Consider the following 22,252-nt stretch of genomic DNA (forward strand, 5'->3'; position numbering starts at 1 on the left):
CTGATTGTACGGCTACCACAGCACAGATGAGAGGGCTTGTGAGACCAGACATGTCAGCATGAACTGTTGTGAACCAGATATTAGTAGTGGGACTACAGACATGCACACCTATAGCCCGTCTTCTGCTCATCACAGCATAGACATGCACTGCTTGACTGGTGCTGTCACAGGACCACTCTGAAGATGGAATGGTGCACCGCAGTCTTCATCGATGAAAGCAGATCCTGCCTGGCCACAAGAGGTGGACTTTAGTGCATATACCTGGTGAATGTTGTCTTGTAGAGTGCATTGATCCAAAACTTACTGGCCCCACCCCAGGCTTATTGTCTGAAATATGATAAGCTACAAACTTTGGTGTTTATTGGGGGGGGGGGGGGTAATCAGGGCTGGGTATGAGCAGAATGTTGTTAGACCTGTTCTTTTGCCATTCTTGCAGTAGGAAGGTGATGGGTTGTTCCAGTATTCTTTGCAAGATATGCAGCAACTTCCTTGACCAGCATGACCTCTGGACTTGTCCCCAATCAGGTATGTGTGGAACATGATGGGACAAGAAGTGACTCTTCAAGTGGCATCTCTTACAGAACTATGTCAACACATCAAGCATGCATGGCATAACTTATCCCAGGACAATATTCACCATCTTTATGGTCAACTGGATGCCAGTGTCAGCACCTGCACTGCTGGCCTGGAGGCTTTATCACATACTGATATGGATGTTTTCAGCATTAGTTGATACCTGCTACCTCAGAAGCACTTGTGCTATCGTACTGTAAATGTAATCATCTCATGTACTCCATAGGAACTGTTGCAGCAATAAATCTTAAATGAATTGGAAACCTCTAAAAAGAAATACTATTTTTTTTCCTTGGTCTTGTATATTTTTGCTCATTTATTGTATTCATTATTCCTATTCCTCGTGTTGCGTGAATTTAGTTTTATTAATAACTGTCTTCTTTTATTTAAACCTTATTCTGTGTTATTTTGTCCATAGTGCAGCAAGAATTCATGTTTTAAATGTTTGTATGATGACTACTGTCAAAAAACATGTGCATCTTGTAACGAAAAATATGTTGTCAATACCATTGCATAGCTAATACAAGTAGATTATTTTGTTTGTACCCGATAGATTGGTATTTTCATATGCTTATTAAATACCAGTTTTATGATAGATAAATACAAGTAATTAAAAATCACATCACAAAAGTTTCAGATAAGGAAAGGATGAGAGGAAAAAAACATGAGAACAAATAAAAAAGTTAATATTATAATTAAAATGATGCAGCAAAGCATTAGAAATAAAAATTATTTTTATAGCAATCAACTAAATAACAAGAATGATCCAAGTTATTCCAGAAAATATGTAAAAATAAAAATAAAAATGTAGTATCATATGTAGGGATTTGAACCCACAACTTTCAGCATGTCAGGAACACTACGCTATGCCACTGGTTTTGGTAAAGGCATTATTTTTAAGTTTCTGCCACATGACGTGAAAATGTCCGTGCATTTGCATCAAACTATTCATTCACATTGCAAGAGCTCATCTTTGAATTTTTCATCTTTTGAGCAACACTAATGCCCTGTACCATGGTGCAGTTGCAGTAACTCATGCTCATATTGACACAAAAAGAGTTATTTACCTTGGAGGCACATCACGATTTCCATGTTCTACCGAATGCACAGATCCTCTACATGACATCACAGTGCAGAAGGAAGTGTAAGAAATTTTTGCTTTCCAGGGGCTAGAATGGCCTACTTCCTTCTTTATAATAAAGATTGAGAATTGCGTAGCAAACTATGGTCCAAAATGGGTTGGGTAGTTGGTAGCAGAGGTCAGAGACCAAAAAGGAAACAAAAGCATTCTTCATTTGAAACATCATTTTAAATCTAATGAGTGAACACGGTGTATGATATGAACACATCTCTAATGTTCCAACACGTGCTCAAAGTTTGCACCATCAGTCGCTACACCAGGAGGTTCTTTAATTGTAGCAGCTGCGCAGACAATTCCTGCTACATGATCCATTTTAGACTCCACAGGATCATGATACATGAGATTTCACAGCTCCCCACAGAAAGAAATCAGGGCTCGTAAACCCAGTGAGCGTTGGGGCCAGGGAACATGTCCACCACACCCAATCCATCGAAGCAGGCATGATCTGTTCAGAGGCACACAAACAGCCAGTCCAAAATGAGCAGGTGTCCCATCACAATGGAACAACATTTTGTACCCATATTTGTTGGAACATCTTCAAGCAAGTGGTGTTCCCATCCAATGCTCTCGTGTACAGCACCACCTAGCGGTGTATGATGACTTTTGCAGCTGTGGGCTGCCGTGCAATTCTGAATCCTTATTATGTACCCCACCTCCCTAGAAGTTTGTCACAACATTTCTGGGACACCATATATGAGTATGCCTTAGGGGGTACTTGTTGAAATACCAGGGTCCTTTTGACGAGTTTATCCAGCCACATACACACAAGTTTTTTAAACCACTTTGTTGTCTCCTAGTGGCTTCATGAACATTTGATGAAACACTCTGTTTCTGTGACATTCGTTTTCAACCTTCATAAGTTTCATAATAGTTGCTTAGTCACCTTTCTTATTCTCCTCTTTTTCACATGATGCCAATGGTATTATTTATTTATATTTAGTGTTAAGTATGTAGTAACAACACCACCATCAGCTGCATTTACTGATGTTGTTTATAGCAAACTGGTTTCGACGTTACAATACACCATCTTCAGGTCCCTCTATAATAATTTTGGTAAAGGTAATCTTCACCATACTTTATGTTGAAGGTCGGGGAGGGGGATTACAACAGTGTCCACAGAACTATTCCAAGCTTTGCTAAACACCATGTGTCAGAAAATTGTCTCTGATCTGTCAGTTGTCAAGTGAGGGATTACCTTATTATGCGCTACCCATTCCACGATTACCTCACAAACTACGTAGTGTTTGTATTGCTTATGTCCTCCATGTGAAATACTGATACTTATATTACTTATATACTTATTACCAATCTAGAAGGGTAATTATAATGTTCTAGCTGATCTGTGAGCATTAAAAAAAAAAAAAAAAACTTTCAGCATTATCACATATTGTAACTTCAAATTTGCAAACCTAAAATTTAATGTTAGTGCTTTAATTCAGGAATAATTCTTAGGAACCTTATACTCCCTCTCCCCCTTTTTTCTTATCTAAGATCTTTTTTATAATTCATAAAACCTTAGATTCTTATAATCGTATTTGATAGTGCTTTTGCAAACCCAATTTCATTTCTTTATGAAGTGTTCTATGTAAAATAGTTCTGGAAGATTCCTTTCTTACACATCTGTTTCACTCTCTGGAAACTGACATCACAAGATGTGCGCCCTTCAGATACTTTACATAAATCTGAAGCTTTTGTGGAAGTAAACCATTGATTTTAGACAGCTGGGTTTTAACCAATATTGCATCAACACTTGGAGTGCTTTAAATCAGTAACAGTATAAACTAATGTAAGTTGCTCTTTATGCTTAACTACTCTAGCATCCGTTGCCAAGAAAAGATGACAGTTAAAAATGTCTGCCTGACAAAGACATGATTCCTTTCTCTCTCTCTCTCTCTCTCTCTCTCTCTCTCTCTCTCTCTCTCTCTCTCTCTCTCTCACTGCCGCAGAGTAATACTGCAGCAATAAAATATAAACAATAGAAAAACACCAAAATAAAACTTAAATTGCAAAGAGATGATGTCATTTACAACAACAATGCACAGTGTAGACACAAGCGTCTCCCGACAGCAAAAAGTGTCAAGGGCTTTAGGACAAAAACTATACAATACTTCGTAACAGAAAATTGCTTTCGTTGAGCATGACATCACAACTGTTTACATTAGTTTTGTTTGATCGGTAGCTAGTGGGCTTATGCATATGTGCAGTGCTGAAGTTACATATAAGCAGTGCCCTCTACTGCTCCTGGCTACTGGAAGTGAGACTGCTAGCTGCGTAAGCAGCAGCAGCAAGCAGCCAGATTCTAGCCAGAAAAACTTTCCTAGTGCACCCAAGCTGCCAGATTTGCACATGCACAGAGTAGACCGAGTTGTTGTTGTTGTTGTTGTTGTTGTGGTGGTGGTGGTGGTGGTGGTGGTGGTGGTGGTGGTGGTGAGGGTGGGGGGAGATAGCCTTTACGTTACTCAAGTTAACATTTAGTGATTTTGCTGTTTTCTCTGTGTTGATATTTCACATCAAATGGGATGGTGGGGGGGTTGTATGAATTTCTATGGCTGGGAGCTATCAACTGAATTAAAATACATTCACATTATTACAGAAGACTGAAATATGTTATAATTTTCAGTCTTCTTATTTTATTTCCACATTGTTGGCAATCATTAGCATTAATCGTCTTGCAGAGTAATGAAGTTATTTTTGTTGATTTGCTAAAACAATTCATCTTTCCTGCAGAGGCAGCCAACTTATTTGAAACTAAAGTGTTTCATTTAGCACTATTTGCTAGTTTCAACTGTTTGGTGAATTTCAAATGTACATTTTCATCTTCTGGCACAAATGGCATAACCTCAAAAAGAACAAACATAAGATTATGCAGTACGGGAACTCCAAGAAAATTGGCGTCTCAGAAAACGTACTAAAAAGCTTATTTTCAGGTATTGGCCTACTTCATTGTGAATCTGGACATACGAATGCGCACTTAACTCTGAATTATGCATTTTAGTGTGGTTTACGAAATTTTGATGCTCTAGGAGTATTCTGATGTTTCTTTTATGATCTAATGTAAGACCTCTTAACGCTATAGACATATGAACACAAGCAAATGTTTACTTGAACATGCTAAACATGCAGGCTCAGAAGTATTGAATAAAATATTTTGTCTCAAATATGTTGACAGCTTTAACAGAGTTTTACAAATCTGCCTTCTGTCACAAGATGTGCTTCAGAACTTGTCTCGTACCTCCACTAGACTTGATGTTATTTTTCAATTTGTGTTGTTTTGTCTTAATTTTACAGAATGCCATTCTTCAATAATTTATAACTGGCAGCACACCATGTTTTATTATTGTAACTCACCACAAGACCTTATATTTACTCATTGGGTAGATTACAAACAGCCAGTTATAGTTTCTTGCTTTCACAAATAACAGATAACTGTGTTAATTTTATATACTGTTTGAAAAAGACATGAAAAACTAACTGTTTGTACTTCTGGCATATGCAAACAACTGGGGGTGGATCTTTATATAGAAAGAAACTTCCACATGGGAAATATATATTAAAAACAAAGATTCCAAGACTTACCAAGCGGGAAAGCGCCGGCAGACAGGCACAATGAACAAAACACACAAACACACACACACAGAATTACTAGCTTTCGCAACCGATGGTTGCTTCTTCAGGAAGGAGAGGGAAAGACGAAAGGATGTGGGTTTTAAGGGAGAGGGTAAGGAGTCATTCCAATCCCGGGAGCGGAAAGACTTCCCTTAGGGGGGAAAAAAAAGGGCAGGTGTGTGTGTGCAAGTGTACACCTGTCCCTTTTTTTCCCCCTAAGGGAAGTCTTTCCGCTCCCGGGATTGGAATGACTCCTTACCCTCTCCCTTAAAACCCACATCCTTTCGTCTTTCCCTCTCCTTCCTGAAGAAGCAACCATCGGTTGCGAAAGCTAGTAATTCTGTGTGTGTGTGTGTGTGTGTGTGTGTGTGTGTGTGTGTGTGTGTGTGTGTGTGTGTGTGTAGTATTCCTTCTTATTAGCAAAATATTAAGGTACTTTGAGTTGTAGAGTCTAGTTTTGAAACGAATATTATTCCAAGGACTGTTTTCTTATTTTTGATTCCTTATGGAGATAGGCTATGAAAAAACAATTGCCTTAAGTACATTAACCTCGTATGTCAGCCCCTGAGCAACATACTGCACATAGTCATGTGATGCCCCACTACTGACAAAATTCCAAACAGAAATGCGACTGATGAAGGCTTATGCACAGATTAAACACTAAGCACAAGTTTCCTGTGTCACAGTAGCTGCACATGTGCAGTAATGCCTGTTTTCTGGTGCACTCTGGCAACTGTTCAAACAATCCTATTTCTAATAGTTCACGGGAAAATATTTCAAATCATGGTTTGAGAAGCATTATATTGTGAATTACATTATGTGTGGGAATTTGTGATGAATTTCTTAAATCGAAGAGCATTTGACTGACATTCAAAACTTAATACTTTGAGCACCAACCACTTAGAAAATTTTTGGGCCCAGAAGACCAGCCATTTATGTCATTATTTAAAATTTCACTGGCACATTTGTGTTTGATGTATCTGAAGGGGTAACACACATTACCTAAGAGTTCTATTGGCTTACTAATCAAATGATGAGCTGTGATGGGCTGACAAAAGTGCATCACCATATCAATTTCAATGCTTCGGAAACAAATGTGCTGTATATGCTGGAATTAGCACCCATACTTTTGTAATAAGAAAATATGCAGCGTACATGTTGCTGCACATCTAGTCTCCTAAAGTGCCAGAAAAAGATTGATAAGTTTGCAGCTCCAAGGGAAAGAGTACTGTCACTTAACAAGGAAAAAGTTTATTTCCACCCAGGAAACTGGGAAATCTGGGACTTCCCTATTTTACTAAACATCTTGTCAGATAATTGCCTGTGGTATATCAGCTGTCAAGTGAGAGGTTGCCCACTAACCATTCAACCAGCAGTTCAGAATGTAGGTTGAAAAAATGACCCCCCTTGGGGAGGGAGGGGGGGGGGGGGGATTGATTGTCAGAGTAGTGCCTGCAGCTACTAACCAGCAGTAATAAAGTAGCCAGCTGTTGTTAGTCGGAACCATGTGTTGGAGGTGCTTCCAAAGCATCAGCATCTTGTTGCCCAGACCAGCTCACTGTTGAGCCTAGTGTACTTCAGGTTCTCAGCATATGTGGAATAGGATACAAGAGACTTTATATTACACTGGCATGCTCACTTACCCGGCCCATTTGCTTCTGAAACAAGGGAACCATTCAGGGATAGGAGAAGTCTGAGGGCCAGCAACTTACCTCTGATCCAGTTGGCTTTCACTGTCCATTATTTCAGCCATACAGGTCCTAAAGACAGGCAGGGGAACTGTCGGTCTTCATCAACCACTGTGTGAAAAATGCACGACAGTGGCCTAGTGTCTTTCATGTAAAATCTTGAGACAGAATTTCTGGCCAGGACTTTCCTTCAAAAGGCAAAATACTCAATACTGCTGACAAGACTTATCATAGTTGTCATAACTATTGCTTTGTGAAATAAAGGAAAAACACACAGGGCACAAGGGCCCATGGGCTGGTGCTTTTGGATGTACTTCTACCTTCTACGAGAGAGAGAGAGAGAGAGAGAGAGAGAGAGAGAGAGAGAGAGAGCTAGTATAAAATAGTTTTCTGCTGCTGTTTCCATGCACCACTCATCAGTCAGATATGGGTGAGCAGTTGCCTTTCCTTTCTTTTATGTAATATTCCATCCAGGAATCTCTATTAGTTCCTTCAGATAATTAATGGAAAATCTCATATAAAGATGTGAAACAAATACTAACAAAGAGATAGAGGGACTGGCCAGTACTTACCTCAGCTCAGTACAGCCGATAGATACACAAAAAACAACCGAAAATTTAAGTTCCTAGCTTTCGGAATAAATGTTCCTTCATCAGGGAGGAGAGAGGGGAAAGAAAGGGAAGAAGGGAAAGTGGATTTAGTTACTCACAACCCAGGTTATGAAGCAACAGGGAAAGGAAAACAGGGAGGGTAGCAAGGATGGAGGCATGGTTGTCAGAGGGAAACCAAAGATATTCTACTGTAGGTACCGTGCCAGCTTCAAATCAAAGAGGATGCATACAGAAGTAAAGAGGTATATAGTATAAAGATGTGGTATGAAAAGATGCATGAATGGCTAAAGAGGAAAGGGAAAGAGGAGAAGACTGAAGAGTAAATGGGAGTGAGGTTGTTTAACGTAGGTTCAGTCCAGGGGGATGGCGGGATGAAAGGATGTGTTGGAGTGCAAGTTCCCATCTCCGCAGTTCAGAGGGACTGGTGTTGGGTGGGAGAAGCCAAATGGCACATACGGTGCAGCAGGTTCCTAGGTCCCTAGAATTATGCTGGAGGGCATGCTCCGCTACTGGGTATTGGACATCTCCTAGGCGGACAGTTCGTCTGTGTCCGTTCATGCGCTCAGCCAGTTTAGTTGTTGCCATACCAATGTAAAAGGCTGTGCAGTGCAGGCATGTCAGCTGATAAATGACATGTGTGGTTTCACACGTGGCTCTGCCTTGAATTGTGTGTGTTTTACCAGTAGCGGGGCTGGAGTAGATGGTTGTGGGGGGATGCATGGGGCAGGTTTTGCAACGGGGTCGGTTACAGGGGTAGGAACCGCTGGGTAGAGAAGGTAGCCTGGGAATATTGTAGGGTTTAACAAGGATGTTACGGAGGTTAGGGGGGCGACGAAAGGCAACTCTGGGTGGTGTGGGGAGAATTTTGTCAAGGGATGATCTCATTTCAGGGGTTGACTTGAGAAAGTCATATCCCTGGTGGAGTAATTTATTGATGTATTCGAGGCCAGGATAATATTGGGTGACAAGGGGGATGCTTCTGTGTGGTCTGCGGGTAGGAACATTGTTGTTGGACGGGGAGGAATGTATTGCCCGGGAGATCTGTTTGTGGACAAGGTCTGTAGGATAGTTGCGGGAGAGGAAAGCACTGGTCAGGTTATTGGTGTAATTGTTGAGGGATTCGTCACTGGAGCAGATACGTTTGCCACGAATACCTAGGCTGTGGGGAAGGGAGCGTTTGATGTGGAATGGATGGCAGCTATCAAAGTGAAGGTACTGTTGTTTGTTTGTGGGTTTGATATGGACAGAGGTGTGGATGTGAGGTTCAACAAAATGAAGGTCAACATCCAGGAAGGTGGCTTGGGTTTTGGAAAAGGACCAGGTGAAATTCAGATTGGAAAGGGAGTTGAGGTTATGGAGGAAATTAAGGAGTGTTTCTTCACCATGAGTCCAGATCACAAAGATGTCATCTAGTTCCTTCCTCAGGAAAGAGACAGGATAGGTTGAGGAATGTTAAAAAAGGAAGGACATGTCATTCAGACCCCAGGATGTGAGGGGCCCACAGACAATCTTAGGTTTAGGCTTAGGAAACATTAAATATGTAAAAGAATGAGGGGTAACTTGGACTGCTGGAAGTATAACTATATTGAGATAAAAGGTTACAGAAGGTGAGGGATTTCTGTACAGAGATAAGAGGTGCTGAATGAACGTGTAGAAAATAACAGACAAGAGAACATCAGGTAACTGTAGTGTAAAGATTACTGAAATGGAAATGGTAAAAGACAGCTAAACACAGGATAGTAGTAGTCAGATAAAAAATTGTTAATATGTGAGAGAGAAAAAAAATCACCAAAGTGAGGGAAATGATCGTATGGCATTGTTGGGGGGGAGTTCAGGTGCTTTATTGCAAGTCCTTTTTAGGTGACGCCCCATCAGCGACTTGCGAGTCAATAATGATGGATACACAACACCCAGTCCCCTGCTGGGAATCGAACCCGGGTCCCCTGCGTGGTGGTAGGTGATTATGCTACTGCTACGCTACGGAGGCAGACACCAAATTGAGGAAGAAGGTAGCCAGACAAAGAAACAGAATGGTATGGAAAGAGATAATTAAACAATAAGATTATATTCAAATAGGGAAAGGGATTTCCTAATGGGGGTAGGAGGAGATTGGTAATGAGGCAAAAAGAATTCCTATGTAAAAAAAAAAAAAGCCCTGAAGGCAAAAATATGGATTGCCACATGTCACTGTGGTGCAGCTACCGCATTGATATGGTCTCTTTGCCTGGTGATCAGTATGTTTTGCTCCATTGACATCCCCACATGGGCGGCTGATTTGCGAGCATGCCAAAGGTATAGGAACTGGGCCAGTGAGTAGTGGGGTCGCATGCTCTTCTCAGATGAGAGCAGATTCAGTCTGAGTAGTGATCCAGGATGTATCCTCATACGGTAAGAGGCAGAAGCACCCAGGAACGTTGTTGCATTGTTAACATGATTTCATTTTGCTGATCCAGTTTTTTTGTTAAGGGGGTGTAATGTTGCGGGCTGTACAAACCTCCAAATCTTTGAAAACATTGTACTCGCTTTTAAACATTTTTGCAACAGTATACTCCTTCCCCATGTCGGTCTTTTCAGGTGTGCATGCAGCCCTTGTGGATAACAATGCATGACCACTTCAAACAGAGCTGGTGGAACTACTCTTGAAATGAAGATATTCAACGAATTGGCTGACCTGCCAATTCCCTCAACTGAATTGCCCTCTAAGTGCAAGTGAGATGCGATGGGGTGTGTTGCAGTGTGTCCACATGCACAAGTGACCAGTGAACAGTTGTCAACTGTACACGTGGAAGAGTAGAGTGTTCTACTACAGGAACTCAGCATGGGAGCTGCATTGCTGTCTATTGTGATCACACACACTATTAAGAATCACATCCTGCCCATTGTAATGTCCAGGGAACCACCATAAATCGTGATGACTTCCATATAATCACTGTGTTTTATTAAATTATCATTTCTGTTCGTCTCACTGCATATTTCTTTAAGTTATCTTCTGTATTACACTTAGCATTTTGTCCTGTGTGCAAACTAAATTTCATTGGGTTATGTTACTTGTCAGGGACGCATCATGTGAGAGTTTGGGACAATAGTGTAAGTCTCCAAGGAAATGAGAAAAGATTGCTAAATGCAGAAAGACAGAAGCCACACAAGAATAATTGGTCTAGGAACAAGGAAACACAACCACAGAACAAAGAGGAAAGACTGTTGAAGAATGAAAGTGGACAGCAAAGAAAAAAAAATGCTAAACAATGAAAAAAGTACACCAGATATAGAAAAAGATATTTGCTGGTGTAAGTTTATGGTAGTAAGCCATCTGTACATTTGAGGTCTTTGGATTATGTATACAGGGTGGTCCATTGATCGTGACTGGGCCAAATATCTCACGAAATAAGTGTCAAACAAAAAAACTGCAAAGAATGAAACTTGTCTAGCTTGAAGGGGAAAATCAGATGGCACTATGGTTGGCCTGCTAGATGGTGCTGCCGTAGGTCAAACTGATATCAACTGCATTTTTAAAAAATAGGAATCCCCATTTTTATTACATATTCATGTAGTACGTAAAGAAATATGTATGTTATAGTGGGACCACTTTTTTCGCTTTTTGATGGATGGCACTGTAATAGTCACAAACATATGGCTCACAATTTTAGGCGAATAGTTGGTAACAGGTAGGTTTTTTTAATTAAAATACAGAATGTAGGTACATTTGAACATTTTATTTCGGTTGTTCCAATTTGATACATGTACCTTTGTAAACTTATTATTTCTGAGAACATATGCTGTTACTGTGTGATTATCTGTAAATACCACATTAATGCAATAAATGCTCAAAATTATGTCCGTCAACCTCAATGCATTTGGCAATATGTGTAACAACATTCCTCTCAACAGCAAGTAGTTCGCCTTACGTAATGTTCGCACATGCATTGACAATGTGCTGATGCATGTTGTCACGATAGCAAATATCCTTCAACTTCCCCCACAGAAAGAAATCCGGGGACGTCAGATCCGGTGAACATGGTATGGTGCTTCGACAACCAATCCACTTGTCAGGAAATACGCTATTCAATACCGCTTAAACTGCACACAAGTTTTGTGCTGGACGTCTATCACATTGGAAGTACATTGCCATTCTGTCATGCAGTGAAACATCTTTTAGTAACATCGGTATAACATTACGTAGGAAACCGGCATACGTTGCACTATTTAGATTGCCATTGATAAAATAGGGCCAATTATCCTTCCTCCCATAATGCCGTACCATACATTAACCCGCCAAGGTCGCTGATGTTCCACTTGTCGCAGCCATCATGGATTTTCTGTTGCCTGATAGCACATATTATGCCGGTTTACGTTACCGCTGTTGGTGAATGACGCTTCATCGCTAAATAGACCGCGTGCAGAAAATCTGTCATCATCCCGTAATTTCTCTTGTGCCCAGTGTCAGAACTGTACACGATGTTCAAAGTTGTCGCCATGCAATTCATGGTGCATAGAAATATGGTACGGGTGCAATCATTGTTGATGTAGCATTCTCAACACCGACGTTTTTGAGATTTCTGACTCTCGCGCAGTTTGTTTGCTACTGATGTGCGGACTAGCTGTGACAGCAGCTAAAACATTTACTTGGGCATCATCATTTGTTGCAGGTCGTGGTTGACATTTCATATGTGGCTGAACACTTCCTGTTTCCTTAAATACGGTAACTATCCAGCGAACGGTCCAGACACTGGGATGATGTCGTCCAGGATAGCGAGCAGCATACACAGCACACACCCGTTGGGCATTTTGATCACAATAGCCATATATCATCATGATATCGACCTTTTCCGCAGTTGGTAAATGCTCCATTTTAACATGGGTAATGTATCACGAAGCAAATATCGTCTGCACTGGCGGAATGTTACGTGATACCACGTACTTGTACGTTTGTGACTATTGAGCCACCACCTATCACAAAATGCAAAAAGTGGTCCAACTAAAACATTCATATTTCTTTACGTACTACACGAATATGTAATAAAGAAATGGGGGTTCCTATTTAAAAAAACGCAGTTGATATCAGTTTGACCTATGGAAGCACCGTCTAGTGGACCAACCATAGCGCCATCTGGCTTCCCTCTTCAAGCTAGATGAGTTTTGTTCTTTGTAGTTTTTTCGTTTGGTGCTTATTTAGTGAGATATTTGGCGCAGTCACTATCAATGGACCACCCTGTAGAGTTGAGTCAAGACTAGTGGATCAAACGGAATAATGTGATTGTTGGAAGTTAGAAAAGTAGCTGGAGTGCTAAGTATGTAAGAAGGAGAAAAAGCACAGTTGTGTGTTAATCATTTGTCATCAGAAATAAATGTTTAGTGAAATAAAAAGCTTTGATTTAACTGTTGTTTTCTAAATCTTTGTGGCTCACATAATCCAAGTCTAATGAGTGACTTGGTATATGACTGTACAGTTTCTGCTTACCTGCACTGATATCTTAAAAAGTGGCAACAAGTGATGAGGACAATCTTCAGTTGAGAAGAGTGTGAGGAAGAATAAACCTAAATCATAAGTCTAAAAGTAAAAGTGATGGTTAAGAGAACAGTTTACATGCCAACCTTAGGCAGAAAAGAACGCCTTGTGGAGAGTCAAGGAGGAACCACACAACCTATGAAGGAAGTATTCAATGGACTGTGAAGTTAAGTGATAACTACTGCAAATTACTCCTTATGCCTGAAAAATGGAAGTAATTATCAAAATAAATAGAGATCATGATAACAGCAAAATGAACAAGGTCACGAATCTAAGGATTTTCGGACAGTAGTGAAATCAGAGTGGGAGATTAATTTTACATCATCCTTGTGAAGATGAAGCACGAGTCTGCTTGCGCCACACTCTGGCGCAACTTTGCGTACGCCTGGGGGCCATCTGTCAGCCACGCAGTCGTTGCTGGTTGATACGTGCAGGAATGTTGATCTTGGTCCACTCGAATCAAATCAGCTGGCTATGTCTGTATACTACAAATATCGTGTTCCAGTAACGTGGTCACCCAGACGTACCAACAATGACACACAGACATGTCATCACACAAATAAACAGTGATTTTGTATGCGTGAAAGTGAAACTTTGAGGGATTTTCAATATTTTTAATTTTTTTTTTTTTTTTTTTTTTTTTTTTTTTTTTTTTTTTTATTTTATTTCATGACCATGTGACTGTGTTATACAGAGCATGCAAAAAGTAAGTAATCTTGTTTTCATTAGGTATCAATATTGGGGGGCGGGGGGGGGGGGGGGGGGTTGGGGCATGTGTGTGTGCTCTCTCTCTCTCTCTCTCTCTCTCTCTCTCTCTCTCTCTCTCTCTCTCTCTCTCTAGCTCATTAAAGAATTCACCCAAAATGTTGTGAAATTTTTTTTTAGGTATTGCCATTTCTTGGTGAAGGGACACTGACTTTATAAGGTTGATGTATTTGATGACAAAATAATGAAAAGAATAGACCTTAAAGGTTTTCCATTTGTTTTCCAAAATTTTGATAAATTTGGAAAACGGTTTAGTGGGGTGAATGTGAGGCTATATTAGGAAGCTAGCTGTGTATTTCATATGTTTAGACTTGAGTCGATGTCAGCATGCTGAGTGGAATAATGTGATTGTCGGCAGTGAGAACAATACTCAGAGTGCTAAGTATGAAAGCATATGTGCTTGCATTAATCATTTGTCATCACCTAGAAGTGTTTAGTGAATTAAAAATTCATTATGTAAATGTTGGTTTCTAAATTTTTAAGCATCTGATTAGCCAAGTATCACGAGTAACACGGCACATGACTGTTAAAAAGGAAAAAATATTGCTAATTAGAGAGAGATTATTGTTAAATTGGGGGGATCTCTACACACTAAATAAAAAAATCACCAAATGACAAGCAAGTAAATAACCCACAAATGTGATAAAAAAAATGCTAAAAAAAAGAAAACGTGGTCAGGGTGTATACAACCCGGGACAACTGGGAGATCTGGGAATTTTTTCATCCAGGAGAAAACTGGGAAAAACCCGGGAATTTTTTGTTGTTTTAGTTTTTGGTTACATTTTGTAACTTTGACTAGTAAGAACCAATACTCTAACAAAGAATATTACTGTATCTCACCACTGCAGCAGTAAAACACGAACGAGAGGGAAAAAAATAAAATAAAACCAATTGCCTCCGATGAGCGTGATGTCACAACTGTTTACATTAGACTTATTTGAGCAGTTGCGAGCGAGCTTATGTGCATGTGCAGGTGAGTCGCATAAAAGTTGTACCTTCTCCTGCTTCTGGCTACAGAAGTGTGGCAGTTAGCTGAATAAGCAATAGCAGCAAGCAGCCAGATGCTATCTGGAAAAATTTTACTGGTGCACCTAAGCTGGCAGATTCACGTAAGCGCAACAGCCCCGGAACTAGGGGGCTGGGGCAAACCGGGGTATCTATCTGTCCCAGGCGGCAGTTTCAGAGGGGTGGGGGGCAGGAGGCACCAAATTCATATTATTGAGGAAAAAGACCGTGTTTGATAAAGCACCAAGCATCCAGCGCACGTTGATCTATCGATTACTCATATGATTTTGAACGCCTCCCTGTTGGTTTTTAAACAGTTTTTGATCAAAGTCTAAGTTGATTTCTGAATGAATCGTAAGTTGATTTTTGAATGCGTGCATAGTGTACGCGATGTCTCTGCCAGGGGAGTCCCCGTCGCATCTAGAAATAAACTGTCCTGCACACAAAAGGGGATGGGTCTATACGAGCTGAGCACCAGCCGGTGTGGCCGAGCGGTTCTAGGCACTACAGACTGGAACCGCGCGACCACTATGGTCCCAGGTTCAAATCCTGCCTCAGGCATGGATGTGTGTGATGTCCTTAGGTTAGTTAGGTTTAAGTAGTTCTAAGTTCTAGGGGACTGATGACCTCAGAAGTTGCGTCCCATAGTGCTCAAAGCCATTTGCACCATTTTTTATACGAGCTGAGCGAATAAACCCGAAAGGGCGAATGACAATCGCTGTTTATGTGGTTGACTGGGTTTGAAAATGATCAGCGTTGTTATAATTACTAGCGAATTCCATAGATTCAGACTACCAGAGTGGAAATAAACGAATAACAGGAATAACAGGCAACTAAGATTATGTATTGTCTTTTCCGTGTATCCAAGAAAATAAAATTTTGACAGAAAATTTTTGGCCAGACCGGTACACTACTAAGGGCCAGTTATACAGTCCTCGGCTAGCAGCCGCTGAAGTTCTATTCTGGGAGTAGTGCGGAAAATGCGTTGTACGAACACTTATTAACGCCTAACCGGAGAACAAATGTGGAGTCATTAAACCGCTGATTGTGGCAGGGTTAGTGAAGTTAACCAGAGAATAAATTTTGACACTGGCAGAAATAGCTACAGAATTGGTGGTGACAAGACAGTTTGTTAGAATGAGGAAGGAGAAGAAACGGAGACGCACACAAATTACGGAAGAGTATGGCAATTCCAAATTTATAGAAGAATTTTGTACTATTACTTTTCGATCTCATACTTAAGAAGCTAGATAGTATGAATGAAATGTGAAACTATTTCCTAATATAAAACCTTTTGCTTGTAGTGGGCCTGGTAGCATTTGATATTGGTACTTTGTGAATTATATTCTGTCCTGCTGCAAAAATGACCGTTTGTGCCAAAACAGTGTCGTTTATTTGGTGTGTGTAACAGTTGCTGCAATATTAGGCAGGTCAATTTTGTTTTATCTAGCAGACTATTTGGGTACTATTTGTATTAACAGCTTTTCTGCATTTTTTCATGTAGCAAAACGTTTGACGAACTTTGATGAGGTAATAGATTCTTTCCCAGAAAGGAAAGTACACCATATAAAGCCATGGCAAGATTTGAGAGAAAAAAGAGCTAGGACTTAAGGATTGAAGAAATGTCTTGCTTGTCTCTTGTCTTTACTCCTTTTATGTATCCCATATTTAATTTTATGTCACACAGAACAGCAAGTTATTAGCAAATAGGTAGCAATGCCCGAAAATTTTCTGAAGAGTTCTTGTCCTCCCGGTTACAAATAATCCCATACACTACAAATTTTGAGATTTTTTAAAGAGGGCCAGAATGTCAAACCGGCTGACTGGGAGCAGGAGAGGCACGATACGAAATGTTAATTTCCTCTAGCTTGAATATAGTTTTATGGCACCCATTACAAACTATAGCATGTTTGAATACCACAGAGCGAAATACAGAGATGTGCAATTGAAGAATTCTGTGAAGGAGCGTGACACTGCACTTCGGCACACTTAAGACCAAATAACATGTCTTACGTTCCCTCGATCATATATGTTTTGTGTTTCAGACTCGTAAGAAAGGTGTGCACTACAATATGAAGATATTTTTGAAAAGTCGATTTTTTAAATTTCTACCTCAAACGCTCGAGGGAGGGATAGCGCCACTATTTAATATTGGCCCGGTTCGAAAATATCGAAGATCCGGACCTGATGCACAGAGCAGTCCAGTTGTTGTGGGGAGGTGGTATTCTCCACGTGACCCATGTTTACGTTAAGTGGTTTTGCTGTTTCCTCTTTGTTTGTTGTTCTCAAGTCAAATTAAAATATAACAGATTTCTGTGGTTGGGAGCTATCAAGTGAATTAAAATACATTCACATAATTACGGAAGGCTAAAATAGTTATTAGTTTCAGATTTGATTTTATTTCTACCTTTCTGGCAATAAAGTGTTAATCGCCTTGCAGAACAATGAAGTTATCTTGGTCGGTTTGTTAAAGATATTTGACTTTTATTAATCTTTTCTGCTGAGGCAGTTAATTTATTTGAAACGAAGTGTTTAATTCCACACTATTGTCTAGTTTCAACTGTTCGCTACATTTCAAGTTCATGTTTTCATTGTCTAGCATGTGTGGCATTAAGCCATAATGAAAAACCAAACATGAGATAATGCGATACTGGCACTCCAAGAAAATTTACATCTGAAGCTGGACATAGGAATGTGCACTTTAAGCTGCATTATGCATCTTAGTAGGGTTCACAAAATTCCCATGCTTTTGGAGTATCCTCTTAACATCTTGTCTCTTTTGTGACATAATGTAAGATCTTTTAATGTTTTACACGTACAAACATACGGGCTTCCTGCGCCATCGCAGCTGATCATCTGCTGAAACGAATCTTATTTCTAACAGGTCGCGGGAAAATATTCCGAGTGGTTGTTTGAAAAGCGTTAGTAAAGTAAATTTCCTTTTACACAAGATGAACTCTGTCTGCCAATGTCCGATGAATTTCTTAAATCACAGAGCATTTGACTCTCATTGAAAATTGAAATATTTGAGAATGACCATTTAGAATATTTTCGAGCCCAGAAGATCAGACATTTATGTCGTCGTCAAAAATTTTACTGCCACATTTGTGTGATGTATCTTAGTGTAACATGCGCAAAAAAAGATCAACATTATATGTGCAAGCTTTTTAATCTTAGAGGCCAATATTATAGGCTACATGAAAGCTTTTCTTTACTTTAAGCAGCACTATGTATATTAATTTAAACCATTACCTTTCCCTATTTGTGTGTTCACGCTACTTAACAGTGATGTTACTATTGGCTGACTACATCACGTGTCCTATGCTCTGAATATCCGCTGTCATCGGCTGGGGAGATCGCTTGACATGTGCTACGACTGGCTTACAAAAGCACATCGCAATCCCGATCTCAATCCTTGAGAAAGTAACATACGGTGTTTGGTGGAATTCGAATTTATATTTTCACAATACGAAATACACAGTGTACATGGTGCTGCACATCAGACATCTTTCCAAAACGTGTCCCCCACCCCGAGTTTTGTTTTCTAAACTGCCAGGAAATTCTACGCCAGTGTATAAAACTACAACCATTGAAAGGATTTATAAGTTTTACAGTTCCGAGGAAAAGTATACTATTACTTAACATGGGAAAAGTATATTTTCATCTGGGAGAAAGTGTATTTTTAACTGGGAAAAGTCCTGGAATTTTTTTCCCTCATCCACGTATACACCCTGGTGGTGCATTGCATGAAAAATAAAATTGTCAAGAAAAGTAATAAATTATGAGAGGATTCCTGGGCACTACATACTTTCACAAGGTCAAATATTTAGTATTGTAGATAAAACTGACGACACTGTCCCAGATTTTGAAACTATTAGTTTCTTCCAGTAGGGAGGGAGAGGAATTGGTTGAAGGAGGTTAAAATGGAACAACAGGACACTCCAGCCCGAGGATATGTGGCTCTTAATCGTTTGTAATACTTGTATCCGAAAACAATTATTAGAGAAATGTAATAAAAGTTTGTTTTTTTCCTTCTTTTTTGCAGGTGACCCCGATGCTTTAGGTGTGCGAGGATGGCATGAAGTTGGCTGCTTGACACCTCTGAATCTCACGTATGATGTGACTCCACCAGATCTTGTAACAGCAGTTGTCACAGAACTTGCTATTCTGCCCTGTACCAGTGTTCCTGTAATATTGCGCATTAAACCATCTGAGGCTGGCTTTTGAGGTCTGACACTGGCATGAGAGTTAAATAATTAGCGTTCTGCTAATCTACAGTTTGCCTTTGTTCTGCAGCTACTAGTTTTTGTTTCAACAAAGCTTCCATGTCAATAATAACATTGTTTGAGTGAGAGTGCCAAGAAAGTAAAATCAAAAATGTTATTAACTTTATATGTGATTAAAAGAAAGTTGTCAAATAATTATGATTACTTATGTACTGACACAGTACAACAGCAAAGTAAGACTGTACTTATTACAATGTAAATAACTTCAGAAACATGGTAGTAAAATAATATACATGGAAAATAAGACTGTCAAGGGAATGTCTCTTCCCAGTATTCCCCTGTATTGAAACTGATCTTGTTATCAAGAGCCAGTAGCCATGGATATCTCAGTGCTGATTCTGTTTCTGTTACTCTTGTTTCATACACCATTTGTATTGATATTATGTTGTGTTTGTTAAATATATTTTTCTTGTAATATGTTGTTTAAATTTTGGTTCTAGTAAAGTAAGTGGTACAAAAACTAAATTTGTTTAGTTATTAAAATTTCTGTAATGTCATATATGCCAAGGATAGGTATCTTGTTTTACTTTTATTCACAACAGAACTGAAAAAAATTTGGGCAGTTAGACTGTAATAAAATAACTGTGTAATCAAGAATTCTCTCCATTGCACTGTCTATGCTGGCAAATACACAATGCCACTGCCATAGCCCTCAAGATGGACTTGTCCCACCATAGGAACTGAATAGGTATATGCCACATCTCTATATTATCACCACCATAGTTCAGTGCTTAACACACATCCCGAAGCTGCCAGTTTATGTACCCTTAAGTATCTACTGGAAGCAAGTAAATGTAGCACTCATGTATCTCAATATTAGAATGAGAAAAGTCTGGTTTACGGAAATGAGAAAGAAAGGAGGTTTTATTCAAACCATGGATAAAATTTAGAAGACTTTATACGCAAGGAGTCTCCTGCATTCTGCTAGTGGAGCTTTTCAAGAGAGGTTGGAAGTCTCCCTGTGGTTGTAGTAGTAATGCATTAGTGTCTCAAAAAAGTGTGACCGCACAACATTCAGTTGAGGTCTTGGGTTAGGGACTGACAAGGTTAAAATGATATTATCTAGAATTGCTGGTCAGTACTTCTGAGAGACACAAAAATACACTACCCTATCATTCAGAACTACCAGCTCCTCCCTCAGGGAGGAGAGGGCAGTGTATGGAAGCAGTGCATAAAAATAGAGGTTCAGGTCTCTCGACCCCAAACATATTGAGATATCTATTGGCTAGGTAATTACAATCCAAGCCTTATTGCTAGTAACAGAAAATGCGTAACAGGTGTTACATAATTATGAAGAGCAAGTTAGGAAACAGTGTGTTATGCACTGGTGGAATTATTGTTCTCAAGATTAAAACTAAGTTAATGGTAACCACAGTTGTACAGTTTTACATGCCGTAATCACTAGCAGATGATGATAAAAATAAATATAATGTATGAAGAACAAATGGGACATATGGAACAAAGAAACCAACTACTGGATGGCAAAACAAACTCAGATGTGGATACTCAGATTGTAACCTAGTGCTGGTGAGAATACAGGATATTAACAAATGAAGTTGAGACTGCTAAGACAGTTACTGCTGAACTACATTTAAGTGTTGAGTGCAGTACAACAGAAAAGGAGTAGAATGTAACAAAGAAATAATTGAAGCCCAAAATGTTACTGAAAGGGAAACAGCCATCAGTAACTCTCAGTATTTGGATCTGGATCAAAGCAAAGAAGGGAATGATGTTTAGTAGTAGAAATATCGTAATTACCAATCAGTGAAATTATGAAGGGTCACAAACAACAAAAAGAGAGTGGCAAAAGCAAAGAATATTTACAGTGTACTTCTAATAGTACGAAATGTGAACATAACATTTCGGAGAATTTTCTGAAGCAGTATTTATGGAGTATAGAGTTGTAGAAAAGTAAGATATGTACAATAGAAAGAGAAACTTGTGAAATGTGCTGCTGCAGAAGGCGCCTTCAAACTATTAGACAAAGAAGTTTGTTGTGAAGAACCATGGACAAGAAAAAACGAGGAAAGAAGTCCATGGAAAATCATTACAGGGGGAGGGGGGGATGTGGACCATTTGTTGAAGCATCTCATGTTCTATACACCAGAAGTGTTAACTAATTGATAGGGACATGGAACAGAACTTAAATACATTCCAGCACTGAAGTGAGGAACCGGGCAAGGGTGTGGGAATAGGGGTGCAGCGTGGAGGATGTAGAAGTATGCCAATAAAGATAATTCACCATAGTGTAGGCACTGGTGTTTTGTACTTGTGAGATGTGGAGGGCAGGATTACATAAAGGAAGAAAGAGCTGAAAGAAAAATGTGGATGAGAATTTACAGGACTATAAACCAAAGTTTCAGACCATAGTGAAAAGGAAGGGAGCAGGAAGTGGGGTACAGTTGTAAGACAGAGGCTAACAGCAGTTGAGGTCAGGGAGATTATGACATCAAAATGTGTTGAAGGCAACTTCCCCTGCATAACTCAACAGACGATCCAGATAGCAGGGATTGCAAAACAGTTATTGAAGTTAACCATTTCATGCTCAGGAGGATGGTCTGCCAAAGTTTTGGCAGACAGCTATTCAGTGGCAATGACTGAATAAAAATCTATGTAATAATTGTAGAAAATGTATGTTTTTAGACTTTTGTGACCAGAGTCAACATGCATAAAACTCTTGGTTGTAGACCATCTCAAGTAAAACATTGAAACAATATTTCAGCTAATATTGCCAGTGGCTTTCATCATGAAGTCCATGTGCAATAGTGTCTTTAGTATTGATTTAAATTTTATAACACTTTCTGAAATGTCCCACTGTAGTTGATAACTGTGCTCCCACTGAAATAACCTCTACTTCAACACCTCCAACCAGTTGCTCAGAATCTAATCTGTCATATCAACGATAGAAACTGGTTCCTTCAATGACCCAAAAATGCCATACTCTCTTCCCCTTCCCCCAGTGCTACCTGGATCCCAAGTTATTACTGTTGATCCCACCTCCCTAAACATTCCTCATGCACCTGGCCTTGCTACTGTTCATACAACTTACCAATTACATCCCAGTGCGCAAC

At 39.6% G+C, this 22,252-nt stretch overlaps 1 protein-coding gene across 9 annotated transcripts in view; it reads left to right on the forward strand.

Moving 5' to 3' along the window:
* LOC126282287 (translation initiation factor eIF-2B subunit delta-like) overlaps window positions 1-19,778 on the forward strand; it is a 111,891-nt gene extending 92,113 nt beyond the window's left edge. For all 9 annotated transcript variants that reach the window (XM_049981950.1, XM_049981970.1, XM_049981977.1 and 6 more), the window contains one exon: window positions 18,941-19,778. In XM_049981950.1, the coding sequence (XP_049837907.1) occupies window positions 18,941-19,122 (182 nt within the window). In that variant the 3' untranslated portion in view covers window positions 19,123-19,778. The remainder of the gene's footprint in view (window positions 1-18,940) is intronic.
* Window positions 19,779-22,252: the final 2,474 nt, after the last annotated feature.

This window comes from Schistocerca gregaria, chromosome 1 (assembly GCF_023897955.1).
Source record: "Schistocerca gregaria isolate iqSchGreg1 chromosome 1, iqSchGreg1.2, whole genome shotgun sequence".
In the NCBI taxonomy this organism is placed as follows: domain Eukaryota; kingdom Metazoa; phylum Arthropoda; class Insecta; order Orthoptera; family Acrididae; genus Schistocerca; species Schistocerca gregaria.